General features: G+C 34.4%; 1 protein-coding gene and 1 long non-coding RNA gene across 3 annotated transcripts; one reads left to right on the forward strand and one right to left on the reverse strand.

Annotated features, from left to right (window-relative positions):
- Positions 1–13,101: 13,101 nt before the first annotated feature.
- On the reverse strand, positions 13,102–18,124 carry LOC132122457 (uncharacterized). The gene is made up of 3 exons (XR_009426382.1): positions 17,883–18,124; positions 15,161–15,296; positions 13,102–13,364 (listed from the first exon to the last, which is right to left on the reverse strand). It is a non-coding gene; the product is annotated as an uncharacterized LOC132122457 (long non-coding RNA).
- si:ch211-152f22.4 (E3 SUMO-protein ligase ZBED1) lies at positions 16,719–23,521 on the forward strand. 2 transcript variants are annotated; one of them, XM_059532732.1, is made up of 5 exons: positions 16,719–16,732; positions 20,314–20,389; positions 20,590–20,676; positions 21,837–21,914; positions 22,009–23,521. In XM_059532732.1, exons 2-5 carry the CDS (start codon positions 20,365–20,367, stop codon positions 23,379–23,381), a joined length of 1,563 nt encoding a protein of 520 aa, XP_059388715.1. In that variant the 5' UTR covers positions 16,719–16,732; positions 20,314–20,364; the 3' UTR covers positions 23,382–23,521. The 2 variants fall into 2 exon arrangements, with proteins under 2 accessions (XP_059388715.1, XP_059388714.1); XM_059532731.1 differs by lacking the exon at positions 16,719–16,732 and having other exon boundaries at positions 20,243–20,389.
- Positions 23,522–23,759: the final 238 nt, after the last annotated feature.

The raw sequence follows: 23,759 nt of genomic DNA on the forward strand, positions 1-23,759 counted from the left end.
ATGGAGATCCTTATTAGATGAACACCGCGTGTGCTGTCTACTGTTTAACAGGTAATAACTTGGGCTACATTCGATTACAGTACACGATACCACTGTGACATTAGTTTGTTGTACGTGTGTGGCTTATAACAGAGGGGAGTCAAGTTGAATGAAGCTTCCAAAAGACAAAAAATAGCCGATTAAGATTTTATTAATTTTAATACAATCACACTGGTGCAAGTCAGCTGCTAAATTCAGATCTGTGATCGCTTGCTGGCGCTGAGCCAGAGATAGATGCGTTTATACCGCGCTGCGCATTATAACAAATCACACATGATTCTTTTGAGCTTATTAAAGCATTGGCCAATCAGAGGTGTTCAGATGAGTCATCGCTAAAATGCCGGTGCTTCCTTCACTCGCTCACTGAATACCTCTTTCTGGCGAATTCTCTCGCAGGAACAACAAAGTGCAGATGTGTGTACGAATCTTTAATTAAGATATTGATTTCACAGTGTTAACAGTTTCAGTGATTTTAATGGGAGTTTCTGAGAGTGATTGAAATCTAGACTGTCAGTGAAAATTATCTTTAATAATGTAAATGTTATTTGCTCTCTTTCTGAACAATGAAAGATTAGTAGCAATATTTAAATCACATTAACTTTCAATGTTAAATTCACATTTAATATAAAGTCAGTCGTATTAAAATATGTTATGGCATGACACCTATATCTGTTACTTAAGTAAACAGACAAGCTTTTATAATAAATTACATAAATTGGAGTAAAGGATGATGAAATATATACATTTATACACACACACATACATTGCATACATTTTATCTATATATCTAAATAAAAATAGGCTCAGTATATATGAACCAAAGTAACTAGTAACTAACTACTTGAGTAGATTTTTTATCCGATACTCTTTTACTCTTACTCAAGTAACTATTAAAGACTAGTACTTTTACTTTTACTTGAGTAAATATTTCTAGAAGTACTTTTACTTTTACTTGAGTACAGTTTTTGGGTACTCTACCCACCTCTGATAGGTTTGGCATAGTTATGATGGCGCTCGACGGCGTATTTATGCGGGTTGATGTAAACGACAACTTTTTTGAAAACGATGTTGTGTGCACGATGTTATTTTTGAAAACGGAGGGGGGGAAATATTCGTTTCTCTAAATACCCGGCTTTAAATAAAATATATATGTATGGCAATATGAATGCAAAATATACTTTATCCAGTTCATTTTATTCAGTTGATTGTAAATGTTTTAATGTCTGAATGTATGGATGTTAATGTGATGAAAAAAAAGGCAATTGCAACCTTTTATCTTACAATTCAGACTTTTTTTTCTCTCAATTCAGACAGATTCCTAATTTCTTCATCCTCTTTTCCCAATTTCTTCCTTAAAGTCAGAATTGCAAGATACAAACTTGCAAAAATTCATAATTGGGAGATATAAACTAAGTAAAATGTGAAACAGTGAGATACAAATTTATATTAGTGCTGTCAAATGATTAATTGCAAATCAAAGTTTTTTGTGTACTGTGTATATTTATTATGTATATAAAATACACACACATGCATACAGTATATATTTTAAAATACTTTATATATATACATACATATTAAATATACAAACATAACATTTTTCTGAAATATATACATGCATGTGTGTGTATTTATATATAAATAAGAATTATACACAGTATAGTATGTAAACAAAAACTTTTATTTTGGATGCGATTAATCACTTGACAGCACTAATTTATATAATCTATATATATATATATATATATATATATTTTTTTTTTTTTTTTTTTTGCAATTCTAAGAAAAGAACTCTTAGAATTGCAATAAAAAAAAATCCAAATTGTGAGTTAAAAATTTGCTATTTTGGCTAAATTATATATATATATTCTTTGTTGGAAATGGGCTACAGGGAAAAAAGACTATTTTCGGGAATTTAAGGAAATTTGTGACACTTGTAGAAAGCTGGCTTTCTATAAAACAATAATAATAATAAAAATAATAGTAATAAATAAAAGTAATAATCATATAATTTGTACTGAAAATATGATTTCAAAATACAAACATTTGCTGTTCTTAACAAATGTTTGGACCTCACTTCATGATATACAGTACTGTTATCAGTTCATTTTATTTCAGTTCATTTTAAAAGTTTTAAAACCTAAACTAAATGCTACAGGGGAAGATGCAGCCAAGAGCCAGAAAGTTTCCGGGAACTACTGTATATGAATAAGATTCCAGGCAGAATAAGATTCTCTCAGCCTGAAAACAGACATCCGTTGTCTGGAAAGATTCAGTTCTGTGTGAAACATGCTCCACTTTGGACAGCCCTCATGGTCAAAAACAAATCCAAAAAAACAAAAGGACTGGAAAGTCCAAAACTCTGGTCCATTAAGGGGACAAAATATTTGAGCCTGCCTCTATTTGCGGGGTGACATTTTTCCAGTCTCTTCACCCTTTCATCCATCCACCCCCTCAGTCTGTGCGTCTGAAATGTCATGCGTCTCTGCTCGAGAAGCTGCTAACAAGACTGTCCTTTTCCTGTTGTCTCTGCACCATGTTGTCTGGTAGAGAACAGAGCTCCTCTTTCAGCCAAAACGGAGGACAGAAATTTGTGAGAGAGGGCTGGTTCATGAAAACAGTGGATTGTCTCACCATCCCATCCTGATACCACTTTCTTTGAGATGACAGGACAGTGAAGGATGAGTGTTTATGAGGACAGTGAACAGCAGGGACACTGGGGGCGATTGTAACAAACCAGATTTCTCTCAACATTATCAATCAGAATGGATGAGATTTACCATATGTTCAGTCGATACTTTCTAGGAGACAAACAAACATAAATAAATAAATGAATAAATTGTACGTGTTTATGTATGTATGTACCTGTATGTTTGTATGTTATAAATAAATATACAAATAAATAAATCTAAATCTTTCCAGTAAAAATATTTAAACAGCCATTAAACATGACAAAAAAAGAGAGATTTTTTTCTTTGTTTGATAAGCCAGTTTTGAACAAAAGCTGAATTTATCTTGTTTTATGGATATTTAGGAGGTTTTACTCAAATTATTATTATCATTATTATTATTATTATTAATTTCTCTGTTGTGAAGTGAAATGAAGTGAAATGATTAGATTTCATTCATTACAGTTTATACACACAAAACAAAATACACACATCATGTAAATATAATGAACTGGAGGAAAAACCTGTAGAAAATGTAAAAATAAATATCAATAATAATAATTATTAACAGTTAATTAATAATTAAATGAATATAAACTTATATAAATTAATACAAATACAGAATATATAAATGTTATAAAGTGACAATTTTGTAAAACAAATGAACAATAGTAAATTAATAAAAGTAAAAGTTTGAATAAACTTTAATTTAATTTGGAAAATTTAATTTGTATAATATAATATAATATAATATAATATTCACCTGGTGGTAATTTGTAAAAGTAATAAATATAATAAAATAATATTTATAAATATTTATTGATGTCCAATATAATTTCCTTTTTTTTTTTTGTGGAATGTTCAAAGAAAAGATCACATAGAATTGCAAGGGGAGATAAAATTACCTATCTTTAGCTGACAGACAGAGAAAGAAAAAAAAAGGAAAAAATAAATAAATAAGGAGCCCAGCCAAACAGGGATTGAATGGCATAGTGTACATTAGGTGTTTGATCCTGTGAAGTTGTGAGATAATTCTGGGGTCCATCTTTACCCACATGGCTTTAGTTCACAATGTGCAGACAGACAGAATACCAACAGCTGAGAATGCAGAGCTACAGTATGTGCGCACAAACCTGAGGCTGTGCTGTACACCGTTCCTATGTTAGGAAATATGTAACTAGGGCTGCAACTAACGATTATTTTGATAATCGATTAATCTGTCGATTATTTTTACGATTAATCGATTAATCAGTTTATGTACTTATATTTTAGTTTTTTCCATTTTTCCCCCAAAGTAAATTATTAATAAAGGGTCTTTATCATTCAGCATAGATTTTTAAGAGATTTTAATAATTTTGCATTGTCATATCCTCATCACAAATATACCTGGAGTTGTTTTATTATGTGTTAGTGATCCCTTGTCAAACTCTTCTGCAATCAAAACACTGACCCATACTCTAGCAAATTTCACAAGGAGATTTCAAATGTTTTCACCATGGCAGTTCTTAGAGCTCCTAAAGTAGTTTAACATCCCGAACAAAGCTTATTAAGGGATCTTTCAGAACATATTTTCACGAAGAATAAGGATAAAACAGAATAAGATTGCAGTGCGTTGTATTTTATTATTTACTGGGAAACAGCTTTATAGCTTATGCTGTGAAATTGTAAACAATCCTTCGAATAAAGTGCCAATGGCATGAAACCTGAATGGAACTCACAATTTAAAGTAAAATCCATCAGAAGGTTGTCCAGAAAAAACGGACACACAAAAAACCTGCTGTGTGAAAAAGAGCAGTGAATACTTAGAAAATGAAAGTGCATTTCAAATATCTTTAAACATTTACCTCTCTCATTCAGTCATAATTAGGCTGCACGACTGAATTATGAACTGGTAAACGACAAACTGATCACAGAACATGTTTGTAAAGCTTTAAATTTTAACTGTTAAAAGGCAATGTTATCAGCTTTTACAACTAAACATTTGCAAACAACATTGTACTGGAGAATCCGCACAAATGAAAGTCTTAGGGGCCGTTCACATATCGTGCCTAAAAACGCGTGGAAAACGCTAGGCGCACCGCTTTCTCCTTCTTTCCAAAGCGCTCGTGCAGAAGCGCCCCTGAGGCGTCTGCCTTTGCTAGGCAACCATGACGTGCTCTCTCCTTGAAGACGCGGAAATTTCAGCAAAGGATAAATGGATTTGCAGCTCTAAAAATCGCTTGCAGTAGCTCTGCTACTAAATTTATTTCAAAATGGGAATCCATATACAGCTATGATCAGCTGTTCCTTCATCTTGGCTGAGCTTTTAACGTTGTTACGGGAAAGGATGAAGCTGATTGGTTAGTTCTTGTCACATGACCCGCGGTGCGCTTGCCGCATTCTGAAAAGTTGAAATGTTTTTAACTCGATGCGGTGCGCACGCGCCTGGAAAAACGGGTGCGTCGTGACCGCGTCGCTTCCATTATGAGCGCGCATACTGCCCGCCTACATTGGAAATAATGAACATGAGCGTGCAAAAGACGCGATATGTGAACGGTCCCTTAAACAGTTCAGTAGTGCAGAGTTTACAAGTTAATCTTCTTTTTTGAAGGCTCAAAATAAAGTACTCCCACATCCTGCTGAATGCTGCAGAGACGCCGTTCGGGAAGCACGTGACATAAAACGAGGCCAGCTATTGGCTATTCGCTACTTCTCCTGTTGTACTGGCTGAGTAAATCCACCGGTGGCTCATTACTGCCACACTTTGGTCACCGCAGATTTGAAATATGCACGAAATAAGCCGCTTACGGCAAATAAATTCTTTAGCAACGAATCGATGACTAAATTAGTTGACAACTATTTCTCTCCCTGTGTGGTTCTTCTTGTCGGGCACTTGGAGTGAAACACTAACTGCTGCGGTGAGCCTTCAGTTGTTGGACTCTGTTCATGTTCCATTCATGATCCACGTGCCCATCACGAGTCAGGCCGGGCCTCCCACAGTGGAGCTCCCTCAGAGAGTCCTCCCTTAACCTCTGCCCCGCGGCTGCCTGGGATAGCAGGGGCGTAATCAGGGCCGTATTTTAATGACCCGCTGAAATTCAGAGGAGTTCCCGCCCTTAAAACAGCTGCAGGCTTCAGTCCATCTATGGAGACGAGTGCTCAGGAGGAGCGTGTGGTTTGCCCCTATATGGCACACTGTATATTCTTTTGCCAAGCTTTCTGCAGTCCATTCCAAATTTCTGCTGCTGCTCTCCATGAAACTCTATCACCTTCACTGATCATCCAAGCCACATTACACACCCTGTCATCTCCAATAATGCTCTCACAGGCACAGTAACCACATGTCAAGTGCAGCGCCAAACACTAATACAGCATTAGTCAATATTAAATTAAAATGTAATTAAATTTATGCATTTAGCAGATGCTTTTATCCAAAGCGACTTATATTGCATAGGCTATCAATTTTTACCTATCATATAAATATTATATATATATATATATATATATAATATATATATATATATATATATATATATATATATATATATACACCGTATTTTCCCGACTATAAGTCACACTTTTTTTCATAGTTTGGCTGGTCCTGCGACTTATAGTCAGGTGCGACTTATTTATCAAAATTAATTTGACATGAACCAAGAGAAATGAACCAATAGAAAACATTACCGTTTACAGCTGCGAGAGGGCGCTCTATGCTGCTCAGTGCTCCTGTAGTCTACACTGAAGACATAGAGCGCCCTCTCACGGCTCTAGACGGTAATGCTTTCTCTTGGTGCTTGGTTCTAAATAAATGCGACTTATAGTCCAGTGCGATTTATATATGTTTTTTCCTCATCATGACGTATTTTTGGACTGATGCGACTTATACTCAGGTGCGACTTATAGTCCGAAAAATACGGTGTGTGTGTGTGTGTGTGTGTGTATATATATATATATATATATATATATATATATATATATATATATATATATATATATATATATATATATATATATATATATTAGGGGTGTAACGATACGCGTATTCGTATTGAACCATTCGGTACGAGGCTTTCGGTTCGGTACGCGGTACGCATTATGGACCGGACGGTTCGTTGGACTAATTAATTATATTTGAAAAAAAAAAAGTGAAATATAATGATATGCGTTCAACAAGGTGGCCCAATAACCCAAACAACATAACAGGCAACGCCCCTGACACCCCCGAAGAAGAAAAAAACACCAACTTATATGTTTATGTTAGGCTACTCAGTCAGGCGCTCGCTCACTCAGTAATATGCGCTGAAGGCTCGTTGCAAAATGGCCAATGCATTTAACAGACCAGAAATAGAAGATCCTCCAATAACCAACAGGTCTGGTGTTTGGGTGCACTTTGGATTCCCTGTAAGCTATAATGGTGATGGCAAGAGAGTGGTGGATAAAAAAAACAACGATATGTCGCATCTAGGGTACACCAGCGGGAATAAAAAAAAAAAAAAAAAACACCAGCGGGAATACTTGAAACATGTCAACTCATTTACGCCGACATCACCTTAGTGTGTCAGTATATGGGAAAAGACAAAAAAAGGAGAAACATACACGCAACAAACTATCCCCGCAGCATTTAGACAGACATTTCCAATGGATTCAAACAGGGCAAAAGACATCACCATGGCGATTGGTAGGCTACATTTACGTTATAGCCGCGGATATGAGACCTTACTATATACCATTCATTCTATCATCACCATCATAGCTTACAGGGAATCCAAAGTGCACCCAAACACCAGACCTGTTGGTTATTGGAGGATCTTATATTTTTTTGATTTGTTAAACGCATTAGCCATTTTGCAACGAGCCTTCAGCACGTACTGAGTGAGCAAGCGCCTTACTCTGTAGTGGAAAACGTAGGTTTTAAGAACATGCTTAATGTAATTGAGCCCCGTTACAATATTCCTTCACGAGCCCATTTCAGACAGACCGTAATTCCTGCTTTGTTCCAAAAAACATAAGCCCTATAGAGAACCAATCGAGTACAAACACACTCAATATAAAGAGTTATAGAGTTCCATATAAAAAGTTACATCTTTGTATTTGTTCATAACTACTACAATAATATAACATTTTCATTTTTTTTTTATAAGCAGCTGTTTTTGTTTTATACAGTATGCTGCTAAGAAAACACCATAGACGATGGGTAAAGAATAGTTCCATCATTGTTCAATGTAAAAAAAAAAAAAAAGAAACATACTTTATTAGTTTTAATAAATAAAACATTTTTTTAAAAATCAAGGAAATTTATCTGCCAATTTTTTCTTTTTGCTGTATCTAAACCGTACCGAACCGAACCGTGACACCAGTGTATCGTATCGAACCGAACCGTGAATTTTGTGAACCGTTACACCCCTAATATATATATATATATATATATATATATATATATATGCACTCTAGTGTCTTTGTAAAGGAACAGTTCAAGCCAAAAAAGACAATTTATTTACACACACATATAGCATTTAATTTAATTATTTAATTTGCATAAAATATATGTATTTACTTTTAATTTTTATAATTATTATTTTTTTTATTATTATTATTATTTTTACGGTACATTCATTTCAAAAACTGCTTTTGTTACTAATTTGCCATATTATGTATAATAAATATTTTTATATTACAAAAAATACAATATTTAGAACATAATGCAATTATATTTCAATTTAATATGAAAAACTAGGTGTTAAAAATGTAATCTGTAAATAATAAAAATGCTTTCTATTAAAAATTGTCAGTTCACCATTTCATATATTATTCTAACATTATTCTAAAGACAAAAATCATAATCAGTAATCAAACTCATAATCATAAACTGTAATAACTTTATCTAACTAGAGGTCAGAACTTTATGAAGTTGGTGTGGGGAAAAAAAATATATCATCAACATAGCCTAATTAAAATTCCCAGTGGATTGAATCGTTCCATACACTTCCCTATGGATTATTTCCATCTGAATATTTGGTTCTAAAAACACTCAAAACACTTTAAAAAAAGTAAAATAGATTTCAGTTGTTGTTATATAAAAAATATATATATTTATAAATTCCATTTAGAATCAACAATAAAACTTCAAAATGTAGACTGTATGGCTAAAGGGAAATCTTTTGCTGTGTCACATGGCTGTCATGTCCAGATGAACTCACTGCAGAATATATCAGTGTGGTGTGAGTTCTCCGAAACCTCAGATGAACTCTGTCCTCACCCATTACTCAGACATACAGCGAGGCGTGATAAAGCTGATGAACTGAGGGGCACAGTATCGGAAATGACCTGTTTATACTTCTAGTTCAGAGAAGGAATTCCACCCACAAAACAGGAATAAAAGTGATACAATCTTCAATGTTAAACCATCTCTTTCATGCTTTCTCTATGTTTAAGTGGTCACAGTTCAACGGATAACACCAGCCCCGTCTAAACTCTGTCCACTCAGCTTCAACCAACAACTTGGCAAAAAAAAATAAAAAATCAACAGGGCAGCCATATTGTTCTGCCCACTCATCCCCCTACCGCAAACATTGATATCATACCATCATCCTACATCCATCTCGGTGAAACTCTGTCTATGTGTGCACTGCCTTGAAATTAGATGCGGGACACCAAAAATGACAGTTCTGTTCTGGTTTGTCAATAAAGAGAGAGAGGGAATAAGGACAAGAAAGAGGCCTTTGAAAGAAAACCAAAAGAGACAAGTTGAATGATGTGCATCAGACTCGAGCAGTCACGCACCAGCAGCGGATATAGCTGGCCTGTTATCACTTTCTGTCACACCAGTGCAATGCTTTGTTTGTCACTGATTTAGGATCTTGGTAGAGACTGAAGGAGATGGAGCAGAATGAGTTTGTCAGAGCAGAGTTTGTCCTCTGGTTCTCTGAGACACGAGGAAAGAGAAACCTTGCAGAGAAACAGAGAAAGTATAAAAGTCAAATTGCATCTGATCTTTTTTATCAGCCTCATGTCATCCAAGTTGCAGATGAGTGTTTATTCATTTGAACAGATATAGAGAAATTTACCCTTGCATTACTTTCTCACCAATAGATCCTCTGTAGTGAATGGGTGCCATCAGAATGAGGAATAAAAACATCACAATAATCCACAAGCAATTTACACAACTCCAGGCCATTATTAAACGTGAAAAAGTAAAGTGAAAATCTGTGTGTTTGTAAAAATCTTAAATCCATAACATTGACAGAAATATGCACAGATCAAACACTGTCTGCAGTTCGAAACAAATATGTGGGTGGATTTTGATGTGGATTTTTTTTTTTTTTGTGAAATATTCTTTTAATAATGATATATACTACTCGTATTACTTACTTAACCCTGGCACTGTTAACTAACGTGCATGAACAACATATTTCACATATAAAGCAGTCTAAAACAATACAATGACCTTTGTGTTTAATTAGCATCAAACAGATTTCAAACAAACATTGCACTGGGTGAGATATTTTCAGTATGTAACCTTTTAATATATAATTTCCTGATTTGCAGAAGAGTTATGCACACTCAGCTCTCTGTTTCTTTAGCATAAACAAACACTGAAGTTAGAGAGAGAAATGGTCATACCCAGTGTTGGGAAGGTTACTTTGGAAATGTAATAGGTTACAGATTACAAGTTACCCTGTTTAAAATGTAATAGTAGTGTAACTTTTTCAATTACTTTATTAAAGTAATGTAACTAATTACTTTTGAGTACTTTTTGATTACTTTTCTAAATTTGTGAAAATTAAAGAATAATAAATAAAAGCATATACATCAACTTAAATACATTTATCTAATAAGCATGTGACGTATTCTGTGTAATAAACCCCTGAAACATTGGTGTTTTTTTTAAACTGCTGTCTCTTTGTATATGATGATAGTTTTCTCAAAATAAGTAAAATGCACATGAAGTGACACAGAGCAGTTCTAGAAATTATGTTTATGTGCTCGTGTACTCCTATATTGAGATGGCAGAGGTTGAAAACACTGCGAGCTTCAGTAGGCCTATGTGTAGTAAATGAAACCATGTCTTTGCCATTAATTTACAGCAGGGGCGGACTGGGAAAAAAATTCAGACTGGAAAATTCAAACTCACACAAACAAATTCATGGACAAAACTATTTTTTATCTATTTTAAATCTTTAATTTGGGGACATGCAAAATAATTAAAAGTTATCTCCTGAACTGCACCTTCACTTCCATTTTTCTCTTCCGTCTCTTTATTTTGCCGTTATCCATCTCTCTCGTGACTTTAATACTCAAGATTGAACAAAACTATACTTTACAATACAATACTCTACAATACTACAATAGCTTTATAGAAAAATCCTAATACTGTACACGAGTCATATTTTTCCCTTACAAAAATTAACCATGCTTTTATTAGCCTATATAAAAGTAAAATAACCTTGTTTATTTTTTTTTGCAAATGGATTTGTATTTATTTTTAACTTTTTTTTCCCTGGATTTATAGTTAAATATTAAAATGTTAATTTTCGTAAGGGTTGTGTTGTTGTCTGTCGTAGCTCCCCCTAAACCTATAAAAAAAAATCGGAATTTTTTTCAGCTGAATTACTACTGTAACATTACAACTGATAATAATGATGTCCTTTATATAGTATTTTGAGTGATGACTGATGAGCAACGTGCTGCTGCTTGATTAAATAAATAAAAAAAACAAAGACAAAAAAGCATCTTTACAGATGAAACTGACCTAAAACCCTGAACAGTAGTTCTGCTTCTCTGCTCCAGCTGTCCACTCTATTCTCTCTCTCTCTCTCTCTCTCTCTCTCTCTCTCTCTCGCATTGATTACTCTGAGTCTGATCCAAACCGTTTGGCGGAGGCGCGGAGAGCGCGCGAGTCATGACTAACACTTCATGACTTATTAGAGATTTAATTATCAAATGGCGGATTCGCAAATGATCGCTTTAGTACATTCGGCAGGCAATTATACAATAATGATATTAAATAGTGGGGCAAAATCGGCTGCCAGGCCACCGGGAATTGTCCCGGTTCTCCCGGTGTCCAGTCCGCGCCTGATTTCCACAGACACGCAGAATGTGCAAGTCATATATTGCATTTTTGGGGCTTAATATTCACAGACACTAGTCCATGACATGTTTTGATTCAAGTGTAGTGACCTACTTTTGATTTAGTCATCCAAAATGTGGCATATTCCGTCCGCGTTAGGCATTTCGTTTTTATGACTGGATTCTACGAACCAGACTGTATTTCCGCATCCCGGAAATGATTAGGGCGTATGTCTCAGAATAGTCAGTGCAATTTGGGAAATAAATCAGCTAAAACTGTATGTGGATCTGTGTAAACATTCAAATGTAATCCCCTTTGTAATCGTTAAAAATTTCATAAGTAACTGTAATTTAATTACTCATTTTTTCGTAGTAACTGTAACTAATTACAGTTACAATAATTTTGTAATTAAATTACGTAACGCCGTTACATGTAACTAGTTACTCCCCAACACTGGTCATACCATTGCTTTCAGCTTACAAGCCTCTTAGCTTCTTTAAATAGGGAAACAGTTTCATAATGTAATTCCATTTCATACACATAATCTGATTCCTGCAAAACACTTTCCATTGATTTCAGCTGCCATTATATAATGTGAAAAAAAAAACAGCTTTGGTATTGCCACACCTTTTTTCAAATCGCCTGCTTTTCAAGTGCCAGCAAAATAAAACCAAATCTCAAACTGCTTCCTGTGCCAAAGAGCATGTGGATGTGGGCTGACCTCTCTGAAGGTCATGGATGTTGAAGCCAGTTCTCATGTCCAGCTGTCCCACTGATCTCAGTACAGTAGTTATAGTGGTCTCTGCGCAGCGGGAAAAAAAGAAGAAGCAAAAGCTTATGAAGTGACACATTTGACTAACACATTCCATACTTCATCCACTCATCAAAAAAAAAAAAAACACACAATGAGGTGAATCATGTGCATCATAATATTATTTAAATAAGTGAATCAAGTGAGTCATAGCCAGTAAATATATATACACATATATTATAATAAAATTTAAATCAACTTTTAGGGATGAAAAAGTTTTACAAAATTACTTAAATTATTTAAAGCATTTATTTTATTTTATTAATTTGTTTCTACAAAACTGACTATTATATGAATGAATTTTTAAAAAGTAAATGCCGTAAAAAATGTATTTAAAATTCCTGCTTTTAAATGCCTTCACTCCTATTTGATGTTTATTTTTAATGCACCCTTAATTTATGCAAACTGATGGATGAATCTAAATTATTGATCTTGGTCATCAGACTCAGTTAATTTAACTTAAAAACACTTCTGCACAAAATACTGAGCCCATTTTGCTCCTGATAAACTCTTGCATGCTCAGCATATGCTGTTGTAATGTTCTGCTACGACCATTTCACAAGAGGAAATTTCAAGCGATAAATGTACCTGCTTGAAAAAGATTCCACCTCTTATTTAACTAGACTAGAATTTAGCAGATGGAAACTTGAGTGGGGACCAATGGGTTTATGGACCCTTCTGCGCTACTGCTGATGGGACTCTTGGATCTCTAAAGAGCCTCTGGCACGGAGCTCACTTCATTTCTCCTTGTTTCCTGTTGCTATTTCAAGAGTGTTCTCAGGTTTTCCGATGCTCTGTTCTCCTGTGCAGAAATACAGGAATGATGTTTCAGGATGGATATTGGCCCTAAAAATATCCAAAATGAATGCCGCTTTTATTTGAGATAGAAAGCTTAATGGAAAAACGTTCTGTTCGAGAGAGAAAGAAGACACAGTGTGCAACTTGGTCATAATATACAGTCTGTTAGTACTTCTACACTTTTTCAACAAAGATATGGAGAAAAATAAGAAAAAAAGAAGACTTCAGAATTTAGTTGTAAACAATATTTATACTTTTAGCCACCTGCAAAAAAACATGTCATATATGGGTTATAAATATTAATACATCAAGTCACCAAATAATAAATAAGATATGAAAGATAAATTGTACAATTAAGTAAATATTATTTAATTGTCAATAATTTAACTTATTTTGTTTGAGTGGATGTTTGTTTCCAGCCATTGTTTACAGATTTTTGAAAGCTAAACTTCTAAAATAAAATATCTATTAATTAATAATTATTCATATTTAATTAAAACTCTTCCAGTGTTTATTTAATTCCCCTTTTTCTAAAAAATTAGAATATTACAAGATTAATAGCATATTAACATGATTTCAGAAGGATCACATGACACTGAAGACTGGAGTAATGATGCTGAAAATTCAACTTTGCCTCACAGGAATAAATTATCTTTTAAAGTATATTAAAATTGAAACTGATATTTTAAATTGCAATAATATTTCACAAAATAACAGTGTTTATTCTGTATTTTTGTATTCAAATAAATAAATAAATACAGCCTTGATAAGCACAGGAAACTTTGGTAAAAAAACAAAACAAAAAGTCTTGAACTGTAGTGTGTGTGTGTATATATATATATATATACACACACACACTCACACACAGACATATCTATCTGTCTTATTAACGTTTAAGTGCCAGAACTTGACCAGAGCATATCTCTGTTTTTATATTAGACCTTGAAAACCTTTTACAGAAATAGTTTCTTAAATTACCACACAGTCTAAAGGCTGAAACGGTACTGCATAGCAGAAAAAACACACATGAAAACTAAATTAACATTGGCGCAGTAGAAATAAACACAAGACATGGATGGCTGTTCTGTTTCTTTAATGCCTGAGGCTTTGGGAATGTATGTGGCCTTTGGTGGCTGCTCTGGTAACACCCATGGCATTCGCGGCACGCAGGACTAGGCGGGTTTCACCACTTATAAATACACCCACTAGACAAGGCCTAAATTCACACTGCAACCTCCCATCTCATGCCTGAGAGAGTGTGGTGGGCAGTATGGTTGACATCTACAGTATATTATGTGTGTGAACGTTCTGAGTATCAGTGTTGGTGGACTCTGCGTGTGTGTGTGTGTGTGTGTGTGTGTGTGTGTGTGTGTGTGTGTGTGTATTTATAGTGCTAAAGAAATATAAGCCTACTCGTCTGCAAAACAATTTCACCTGACTCATGTCCTGCAAGCCTGGACTTGGCATTTAATCTCACACAAGTTACTGTAAGATCAGGTTATATAAAGTGGATGGAAGGGCAACTCCAAGCACATGGCACAAAGTCTTATCGCTCCTGAAATAAATTATGTTTATACAGACGAATCAAGAGGTAAAACACACACACACACACACACACTTAAAGAACCATAACTGTCAGAATTTCTCACAATATCTTATTTTATGTTCGACAGAAGAATTCACACAGTTTTGGAATGACATTAGGGTGAATATACAATGACAGCATTTTCATTTAGGGGTGGACTATGCCTTTAAGTAAAAAAGCAAGTAACTCTAATCTGTAGTAAACATATTACTCACCAGATGTTTGACTCCACCCATGACAACCACCCCAACAACCAGCAGGCCAAAATCTGCAGTGGAACCCTGTAGGTGAGCCTTATGTTTGCTTAAAGATTAAGTGAGTGGCACATCAGTCAACCAGTGTCTCCTCCTGCTGTAAGTCAGCAGGTATACAGTGCAAATGTTAAGGGCAAATCGTAGCAGAGTAAAGATAGAGATAGTAGAGATAAAAATGGGTCAAATGGGTTGTGAGAGACAAAAGAAAAGCATAGCAAAGCAAAGCAAAACAAAACAAAACAAAAATGTAAATACTAATAGGCTACTAATAATTTAATAAATTAAAGCAAGGCAAGGCAAAGCAAAAAAAAAAAAAAACAGTAAAAATCCTTAAAAATGTAAAAAGACTGAAAAGAGCAGAGAAAAACAAAACAAAGAGAAAAGAAAAACGAATTTAAACAAAACAAACAAACAAGAAAAGCACTTCAAAGCAAAACAAAAGAAAAACAAAAAGCAAAACAAAACTATTCAAACAAAATTAAACAAACAATAAACAAAAGAGCAAAGCAAAGCAAAATGAAACTAAATAAAATGCACTTCTAAAATTTAACATGTATCATTTACACAAAGAAAGCTGAAAAGGAATATGATAAGCATTCTTAATTTGTCACACTCATGGTCTTCACGGTCAAAACAGACTGAACACCTGACAATGTAACTTTTTTTTCTTTAAAAATATATTTTTGTTCAGTAATGGTTTTTTTTCTTTTTTGAGAGAATTTCATGGGACTAATTAACATTTATGCAATAATTGTAATGATCAATTTTTCCCTTTGAAAATAGTACAATTTTCTTTTTCTAATTTTAAACAAATATTTTTCAATTAATTCAGGATTTCAGATTAACTTAGAGACTAGGCCTTTAAAATCAAATTTCTGGAGACAGAATAGCACCTCCTGTAATTTCAGGGTGTAACCACTGTATTCCTGTACAGAACTCTATAGAGAGGCTTGTGAATTCCCTAGATGTTTTTATACATAATTGTTTAGTTTTATTAGTTTTATTATCCATTTATTGTGGATTTAAATGCATATTAAGGCATTCTCAAAGACTACTTTTTGTCAAGGTTTATATTTTTTGTTTTTTTAAATGTTAATATGAAGTGTAGTATTTTTTTTTTTTAATATTTTCTAATGCCTTATTATTACTACATTCAAACCTGAACACAGAAAGCACTTTGTTACACAAAACATTAAACATTAAAATTCTATAAAAATGTAACAAAAAATGAACAGGAATGCTTAATCAGAGCTTAATCCTTCTGGGTCTGATCTGATTTTAACCTATTATTTCAGTCTTCTGACTCATTTTGGCTATATGGTTATAGCCATACAAATTCATTTGAGTATATATAATTCTGTATGTGTGTGTCTGTGAGTGTGTGTTAGTAAGTGTGTGTGAGTGGATGCATCTGTTTTCACTCTTGAAATTTTTGTGTAACCCCTGATGCTGTCCACTTTTGTTACTGAATTGTAGTCAAATTATTGATTTTATTTTACATAGTTGCAGTGTTACATTCACACCAGTTCATAAGTATGTATGTGTGTGTGTACAAGTGTGTGTCTGCGTGTGTGTTGATTTTGCACTCTAGATGTTTTATAGTTTCACTCCTTCATTGCTGTGCAATTTTTTCTGCATTGTGGGGATTCTGTAGATTGTACACATAAAAATGTTCTGTCTTTTTTTTTTGCCATTAATTTCCTATGGTCGGTCATTTTTGAGTGAGCCATGAGTGTGGCTATACATACATATATATATATATATATATATATATATATATATATATATTTTTTTTTTAACACTTAGCTTTTTCAAATCATGCCCACAGTTATTATTTTATTATTATTTTTATTTTATTTATTTCACATATCAAGTGCCATAAAGGTTTCATACCATTCTGGTGAAGCTACGATTTAAAATAAATAAATAAATAAAACTAAAAATCAAAATGTAATATTCTCCAGTCAGAAATGACCGAAGACCACACAAGGTGCGTCAGTACATGCCAAATGACAAAAGCCTTTCATATATTTTGAATGACAGCCAGATGCATTCCAGGGTTCAAACAATAGAGCATGCAATATAGCAATGCCACATCCATGGGTTTGATTTTCAGCGAATGCTTGAAATTATAAAATGTATACAATGAATGCAACTTCTGTTGCTTTGGATAAAAACAAACGTCAAATGCATGAATATAAATCTATCAGCCCGTGTAGGACATCATAAAGGAAAGAAAATATTGTTGAGACAGTAAAAGCGAGATGTTTCCTAGGAAATAGAACTGCAGCGTTGTTCTTGGCACTAGTTCAAGCTTACTACTGGTCCTCAATTAGCAAATCGTAATTTAACAGTATAATATAGATGCACAGGGTTATAAAGCCACATGGGTCTTTATTACCCTCAATAAATGCACAAAAATTCAGCTCAAATTCTCAGGGGCTGCTTCAACAAATAGAGAAATGCCAAAAGTGCTGCAAACCACAGTGTTTACACATTTTGGTGTCATTTCTTTACATTCACCTGGGAAAAGAGAAATTATTTTAACATTGCATCAGCTTAACTTTTTATTTATATCAATTGCAACTGCCAACAGCATGAACAACGTCCAATCTGAAGGTTGTGGTCTGTGTACCACCCTCTTCAGTCACAAATTATAAGTAACTCTAGTCCTCATAAATACAAATCTGGTGAGGTAAGAGTAATGCTGGTGATTGAGTGCTGCTGTATCCATGTTCATCTCCATTTCCTGCTTACGAGGCTACAAACTGTATGAACAGCTCTGTTTACTATATCCACTCATATCCTGGCAACACTGGCATCCCAGGAAAGAACTGTTGTTTCGTAAAACCTTCGTGGGTCTCCACAGGAAGGAAGTTCACCCTGCTCCACCCGGCAGGGGTCAGGGCCAGAACGGGTCAAGGGGTAGTGGTGCACATGTCTCAGTGGTGACAGGAGAAAACAAAAAGAGAAATGTTGCAAAAATAAGCTTTTCTCTCAAAGCAACATTCAGGATGTATACAGATCAAGAGGCTTCTGGATGCCCTGAGTTGACCAGAGTAATGACTGCCTATATTCACTGAAAATGTCAACATATATACACACACACACACACACACATATATATATATATATATATATATATATATATATAATGTGTGTGTGTTACGTCCCCCAGCTCAGGTGTTTGTTGCTACACGTGTTTGAGTGAGCTGTTCGGTGTGCCTCTCCCCTTTATGTTAAGGGTGGTGTTAAGGATTTTATTTAAGAAAAATATGTTTTTTATTAAATATATTTAAAAATATATGTGTTAAATTATATATATATATATATATATATATATATATATATATATATATATATATATATATATATCACTGTATAAATACAAATCTAATGTAAACAACAACTTTTATTTTGGATGCAATGAAGATTTGACAGCACTAAACAAAATGAACAATTGATATTAGTGGGTCCAAAATTCAGAGAGTTCCAATATTTTGTAAAATTTAATTTGAATGTTTAATAAAGAAGAATAACACGCAATGCACTTTTTTATTTTTTCACTCATATTTTTTATTTATGAATTAAAATGATTAAAACTAGTTCACAGCACAGATTTATAGCTTCATTATTAGAATCTCTTTATCTTTCAGAGAATCTCATTATGTTTGGTTTATGCAATATATCGTTTAAAGAATTAAGATAAACAGAACAGACGGATCAAGACTTCAATCTAAAATACATAACCAGAGAACACTTCCATGCTTAAGTGAGATGATGGGGATGCAAATATAAATGCTCTTTTTAATGACTTTTGCTCACTAAAACGTCATGAGTTCATGTCTGAAGATGCTTCAAATGTCTGAACTGATGGCATTTGTTTGTGCATTTTCTTGAACTCTGAGCATGTATATTGTGTCTCACAGAACAATGACTTCCATTTATACCACTGTAATGTTCACCATGCACAGACATTCGATGAAATAGCTTTACAATGAAGGTAAAAAAGAAAGAAAAGAAAGAAGACCTGGGCCGACTTTGCACACAACCACTGTAAGGATACTTTAAAAACAGTTCTAATAAAATTTGCAGAAAGTCTGCAGGTAATGAATTACCACTAGGGGACGCTATCCAAATGATCTAAACTATCTCTAACAACTTCCCTCTTGAACAATGAATCAGCTGTAGGCTATTAAATCTGGTTGTGCTTCATTACCTAACGCGGTAAGTAAAATTGTTTAACGGACAAATTGTTTGTATTTTTAGATTATTAGGCTATACAAATACATACAATATTAGCCTATATACACCAAACTACATAGGCTCAACAATTTGCATAATTATTCAACTGAATGGAATCGGAAGATTGATGACAAGAAGTGTCAAGACGTACAGCTACAATAAACATCACGGTTTTGACATATATGTTGTGTATATATGTTGATTATGATCTATTTCTGGTTTCCGCTTACATCTAGTCTGACGAGGTCATGTGAAAAAAATATAATAATAACACTGGACTGTTTTGAATATTTAACGTGGAATAATGCTAACTGTTTTAATTACTATAAAACAATAGGCAGATAATATTAATAGGCCTATAGCCTAGTATAATATTGTATAACATGTAGTAGCTTAAAGATCACGTCTCTTTCTCATTAGCGAAAACCACAGGTCACTCAGAGTTGCACTGCTCGCGATAATGTTGACGTCAAAAAAGAAAGAAAGATCATTGGTGCCCTCTGCTGGACGTTGAAAGAGAAACTCTTATAATGTTGTTTTTGCTTTCTCTCTCGAAGATTAAAACACTTGCTCACGTGCTAAATCTGTCCATTTCAGCCCACGAGTGTCCCGTATGTCAGTGGATATGTCAGACAACCGCTAATAAAACTTGTTTAGAATCCATGTATCGTTGTAGGTATTGTAAAACCGTCAAACCACAAAACCTGATCAAAAGATCCTCATTTGTTTTACCACAAACACACCCCGTTTCCCTAGTGACCGACGCAATAGACTGTGCGTCAGTGGTGGGTTACACAACCGCATATTCAAATTAACTTTTAAATGTTTATGCACGAAAACGAAACCTAAGCTACTGAACATCCCTTCAGCATAGACTGTGTGACATCTGCGCTCTGTATTGCTCCAAATTATCCAGAGACATGAGCAGAAGGAGAGTACACTTCGGTAAGTATTTATTTTGTTTTCTGTTATTTAATTGCTTTCTTCAAAGCAAATGTGTTATTGTAAGTTTACTTTATATATATATATATATATATATATATATATATATATATATATATATAAGGAAACGTTTTAAAAATCAAGTGGCTGGCAGAATGAGAAAGATCAATGTGTTATGTGAATATGTTTGTTGTCCCCTCTAGCAAATGATTTCCACAGAGGAAGAGGAAGAAGACAACGAGATTTTCAAAAGGATAGGTTCATGCCGCTTCCGTATAAACGTATATACGGTAAGGTCCCAGAACTGCTACACCGTCCAGCTCTAGCTGTCCCTGTGAGCTTAGTGCCACTCACATTGCTTCCCGTTATGTTCGACATAAAGTAAGACCCAAAAATCGGTACACAGACTACCTAACCTAAGCTCTAGTTGTGTGCAAGGTTATGTGTGTTTTTATTTTGTTGCTCAGCATTGCTATTGTTATTTTTTCAAATACGGTCACAATTTAAATGTCAAAATGTAAATATCTGTGACACGGATGGCACCACATCCACACCTGTTAGAGGCTGTGAATTCTGTTTATTAATCTATGGATTTAAATGTAATTCAGTTTCAAAAACATCAAAAAAAAAAAAATCTTAAAATTATTAACAAATAATACAGTAGACTACCTTTAAAAAACAGTGAGCCAGACCAACAGAGAGACAATAGAAAAAACACTTTTTCTCAGAAACGCAACTGAAACTGAATAATAAATAAGGTGAGGCAGGGAAGGCGGAGCTACATTTAAACCAAGACAGAATAAAGAGATGTTGCTCCTTCCATAACTGGATAGTTTTGATACTCATTCCAGGGCATTTTAGGAAGTTGGATAATTTTCTTTTTTAAATACTTGCTTACAAAGAAGTGAGGACATGAACGGAGAAAAATACAATTCTATATGGGTTGGTTCTCTTTATGGAGCGTTAACAAATGAGCAAACTAAATCACAAATTTAAAATTTGTCTTAAATTCAAACCTTCTAAAGAATCCTGTGCTAATGGTTCATAATGATTAGTATAATGGTAGCTATAATCCTAAATTATATTATGCACAGATAAAGCACATCAGATTATTAAGGTACACAGACTACCTAACCGAAACTCTAGTTGTGTGCAAGGTTAGGTGTTTGCGGTTTGACAGCATGAATAACGGCTACACAGAGGAACTGCAAAAAAAAAAAAAACGTCGCACATTTTTATTAACAGTTAAATTGCACAGCTGCAAAATCTTTCATATTTAACTTTTCTATAGGCAGTGCCTGATTTAGGCTATATATATATATATATATATATATATATATATATATATATATATATATATATATATATATGTATATATATATTATCATAAGATAATACAGATTTCTCAAAAGGTAATACAGAAATATATTTGTGTATTCATCATATACAGGGACAAAATGGTCACATGGTAAGCCTAATTTACAAGCTCAACAGAACCATAATCAGCAAGAATTACCAACAAACAGAGGTGAGGTGTAATGAATTTTTATGAAATTACTATGAGAAAAACATCTTCAGTATGACTAATTTATATCTAATTTAATGTGTTTGATTTTAATTAGGTTATGGCTCAAATGACAAAGTTTTGAATATAATTATAAAGGATCTGCAGCCCTTAAGTTCCGTGACAAGACATTATCTCACAAGGACTCTACAATCCTCCTTAGATGTTCAGTTAAGTGCCTCATGCATCCGAAATGAACTTCAGAACCTTTACAGGCACAAGAGGGTGGAAGTACAGAACGCACTCAATAACGCAAGTAACCTCGCTCTCTCAGCTGAGTTGTGGAGCTCCAGTGAGAAGGTGTTTTACCTGACAGTGTCCTGTCACTTCATCACCGAAAACTGGAAGCTGACATCGTATGTGCTAGATACAGCCCATTTACTCACCAAGCATACAGCAGAGAACGCAGCAGAGCACCTTTTGAGAATTTCAAACGAGTGGAACATCACAGAAAAAACTCAGAGTGTGGTCACAAATATTGACGGCATAAAGAAGGCCCATATCAATGGATGCAGATGGACCTATATACCTTGTTTTGCTCATACTTTGGATAAAGTTTTCAGGGAAACCATGCAGAGAACCGACTGCGAATCTCTACTGAGGAAATGTCAGCAAATAGTTGCGTTTTTCCACCAAAGTGACAAAGCCTCACACAATCTCCAGCAGTACAGTGCTTCTCTCAGTCTCAGGCAAAGTCAACTGACTCAGTCCAGTGGTCTAAATTGGCGAACTACCCTCCACATGCTGAAGAACATCTTAGAGCAGTGGCCAGCCATCTTTAACGTTTTTGTCGACAGACGAGAGGATGATCTTTGTCTGAGTGAGAATGAAAGAAAAATAATGGAAAACATTGTGGCAGTGCTGAATATTCTAAAGGAGGTCACAGAGGAAATAGGAAGTCAAGGGTTCAGCCCAATCTCAAAAATCATACCGCTTGTGCAAAACCTGCAGGAAAGGTTGAGAAAACACTGGATGGGGGGGAATGGAATAGCGAAGAAACTGTCAGAAATATGTGACTATCACATTGGAAACAGTAAGAAAATCCTTCGATTTAGAGTGAGCACAGCACTGGACCCGCAAAACAAAACCAGCGTGCTGCAGGAGTCTGACATTGAAGATATCACAGAAGAAATCAGGAAACAGATCAGAGGATCTGCAGACCACTGCAGCCGTGACACTGAAAGTCAAGAGTCAGTCTTTCAAAGGTACTGGAAAACAACAAACATTTCAGTGAACGCTCTTGAATTCTGGAAGAGCAATAAAGAGTTTAAAAAACTGGCAACAGTGGCCCGCAAGTACCTCACAATGGTCTCCACTGCAATTCCAGTGGAACGTGTGCACCAACTGCAAGAATCACAGCTCGCCAACAGGAGAAACTTTCTGGAGCCAGAAAATGTCAACATGATCCTGTTTCTGAACAGCAACAAATGAACAAAACACATTATGTACTATACATATACTTTATGGAAATGATGCTCAGCACTGTGCATTTTTCAAATACGGTCACAATTTAAATGTAAATATCTGTGACACGGATGCCTCCACATCCACACCTGTAAGAGTCTGTAAAATCGGTTTATAAATCTATGAATTAAAATGTAATTCATAAAAAAAAAAAATCTTGTTACCAAATAATATAGTAGACTACCTTAAAAAAAAACACACACAGTGAGCAAGACCTACAGAGAGACAACAGCAAAGAAAAAAAAAAAACTTTCTCAGAAACGCAACTGAAACTGAATAATAAAAAAAGTGAGGCAGGGAAGGTGGAGCTACATTTAAACCAAGCCAGAAGCAAGAGATTTTGCT

This window comes from Carassius carassius, chromosome 40 (assembly GCF_963082965.1).
Source record: "Carassius carassius chromosome 40, fCarCar2.1, whole genome shotgun sequence".
Classification (NCBI taxonomy): Eukaryota; Metazoa; Chordata; class Actinopteri; order Cypriniformes; family Cyprinidae; genus Carassius; species Carassius carassius.

What these genes read in the sequence shown, in the direction of transcription:
- si:ch211-152f22.4 (XM_059532732.1), top strand. Translation starts at nt 20,365, where the DNA reads ATGAGCAGAAGGAGAGTACACTTCG. An exon ending in CAGAAGGAGAGTACACTTCG is followed by an intron (nt 20,390 to 20,589) that starts GTAAGTATTTAT and finishes TGTCCCCTCTAG; the next exon opens with CAAATGATTTCCACAGAGGA. An exon ending in AGAATTACCAACAAACAGAG is followed by an intron (nt 21,915 to 22,008) that starts GTGAGGTGTAAT and finishes GATTTTAATTAG; the next exon opens with GTTATGGCTCAAATGACAAA.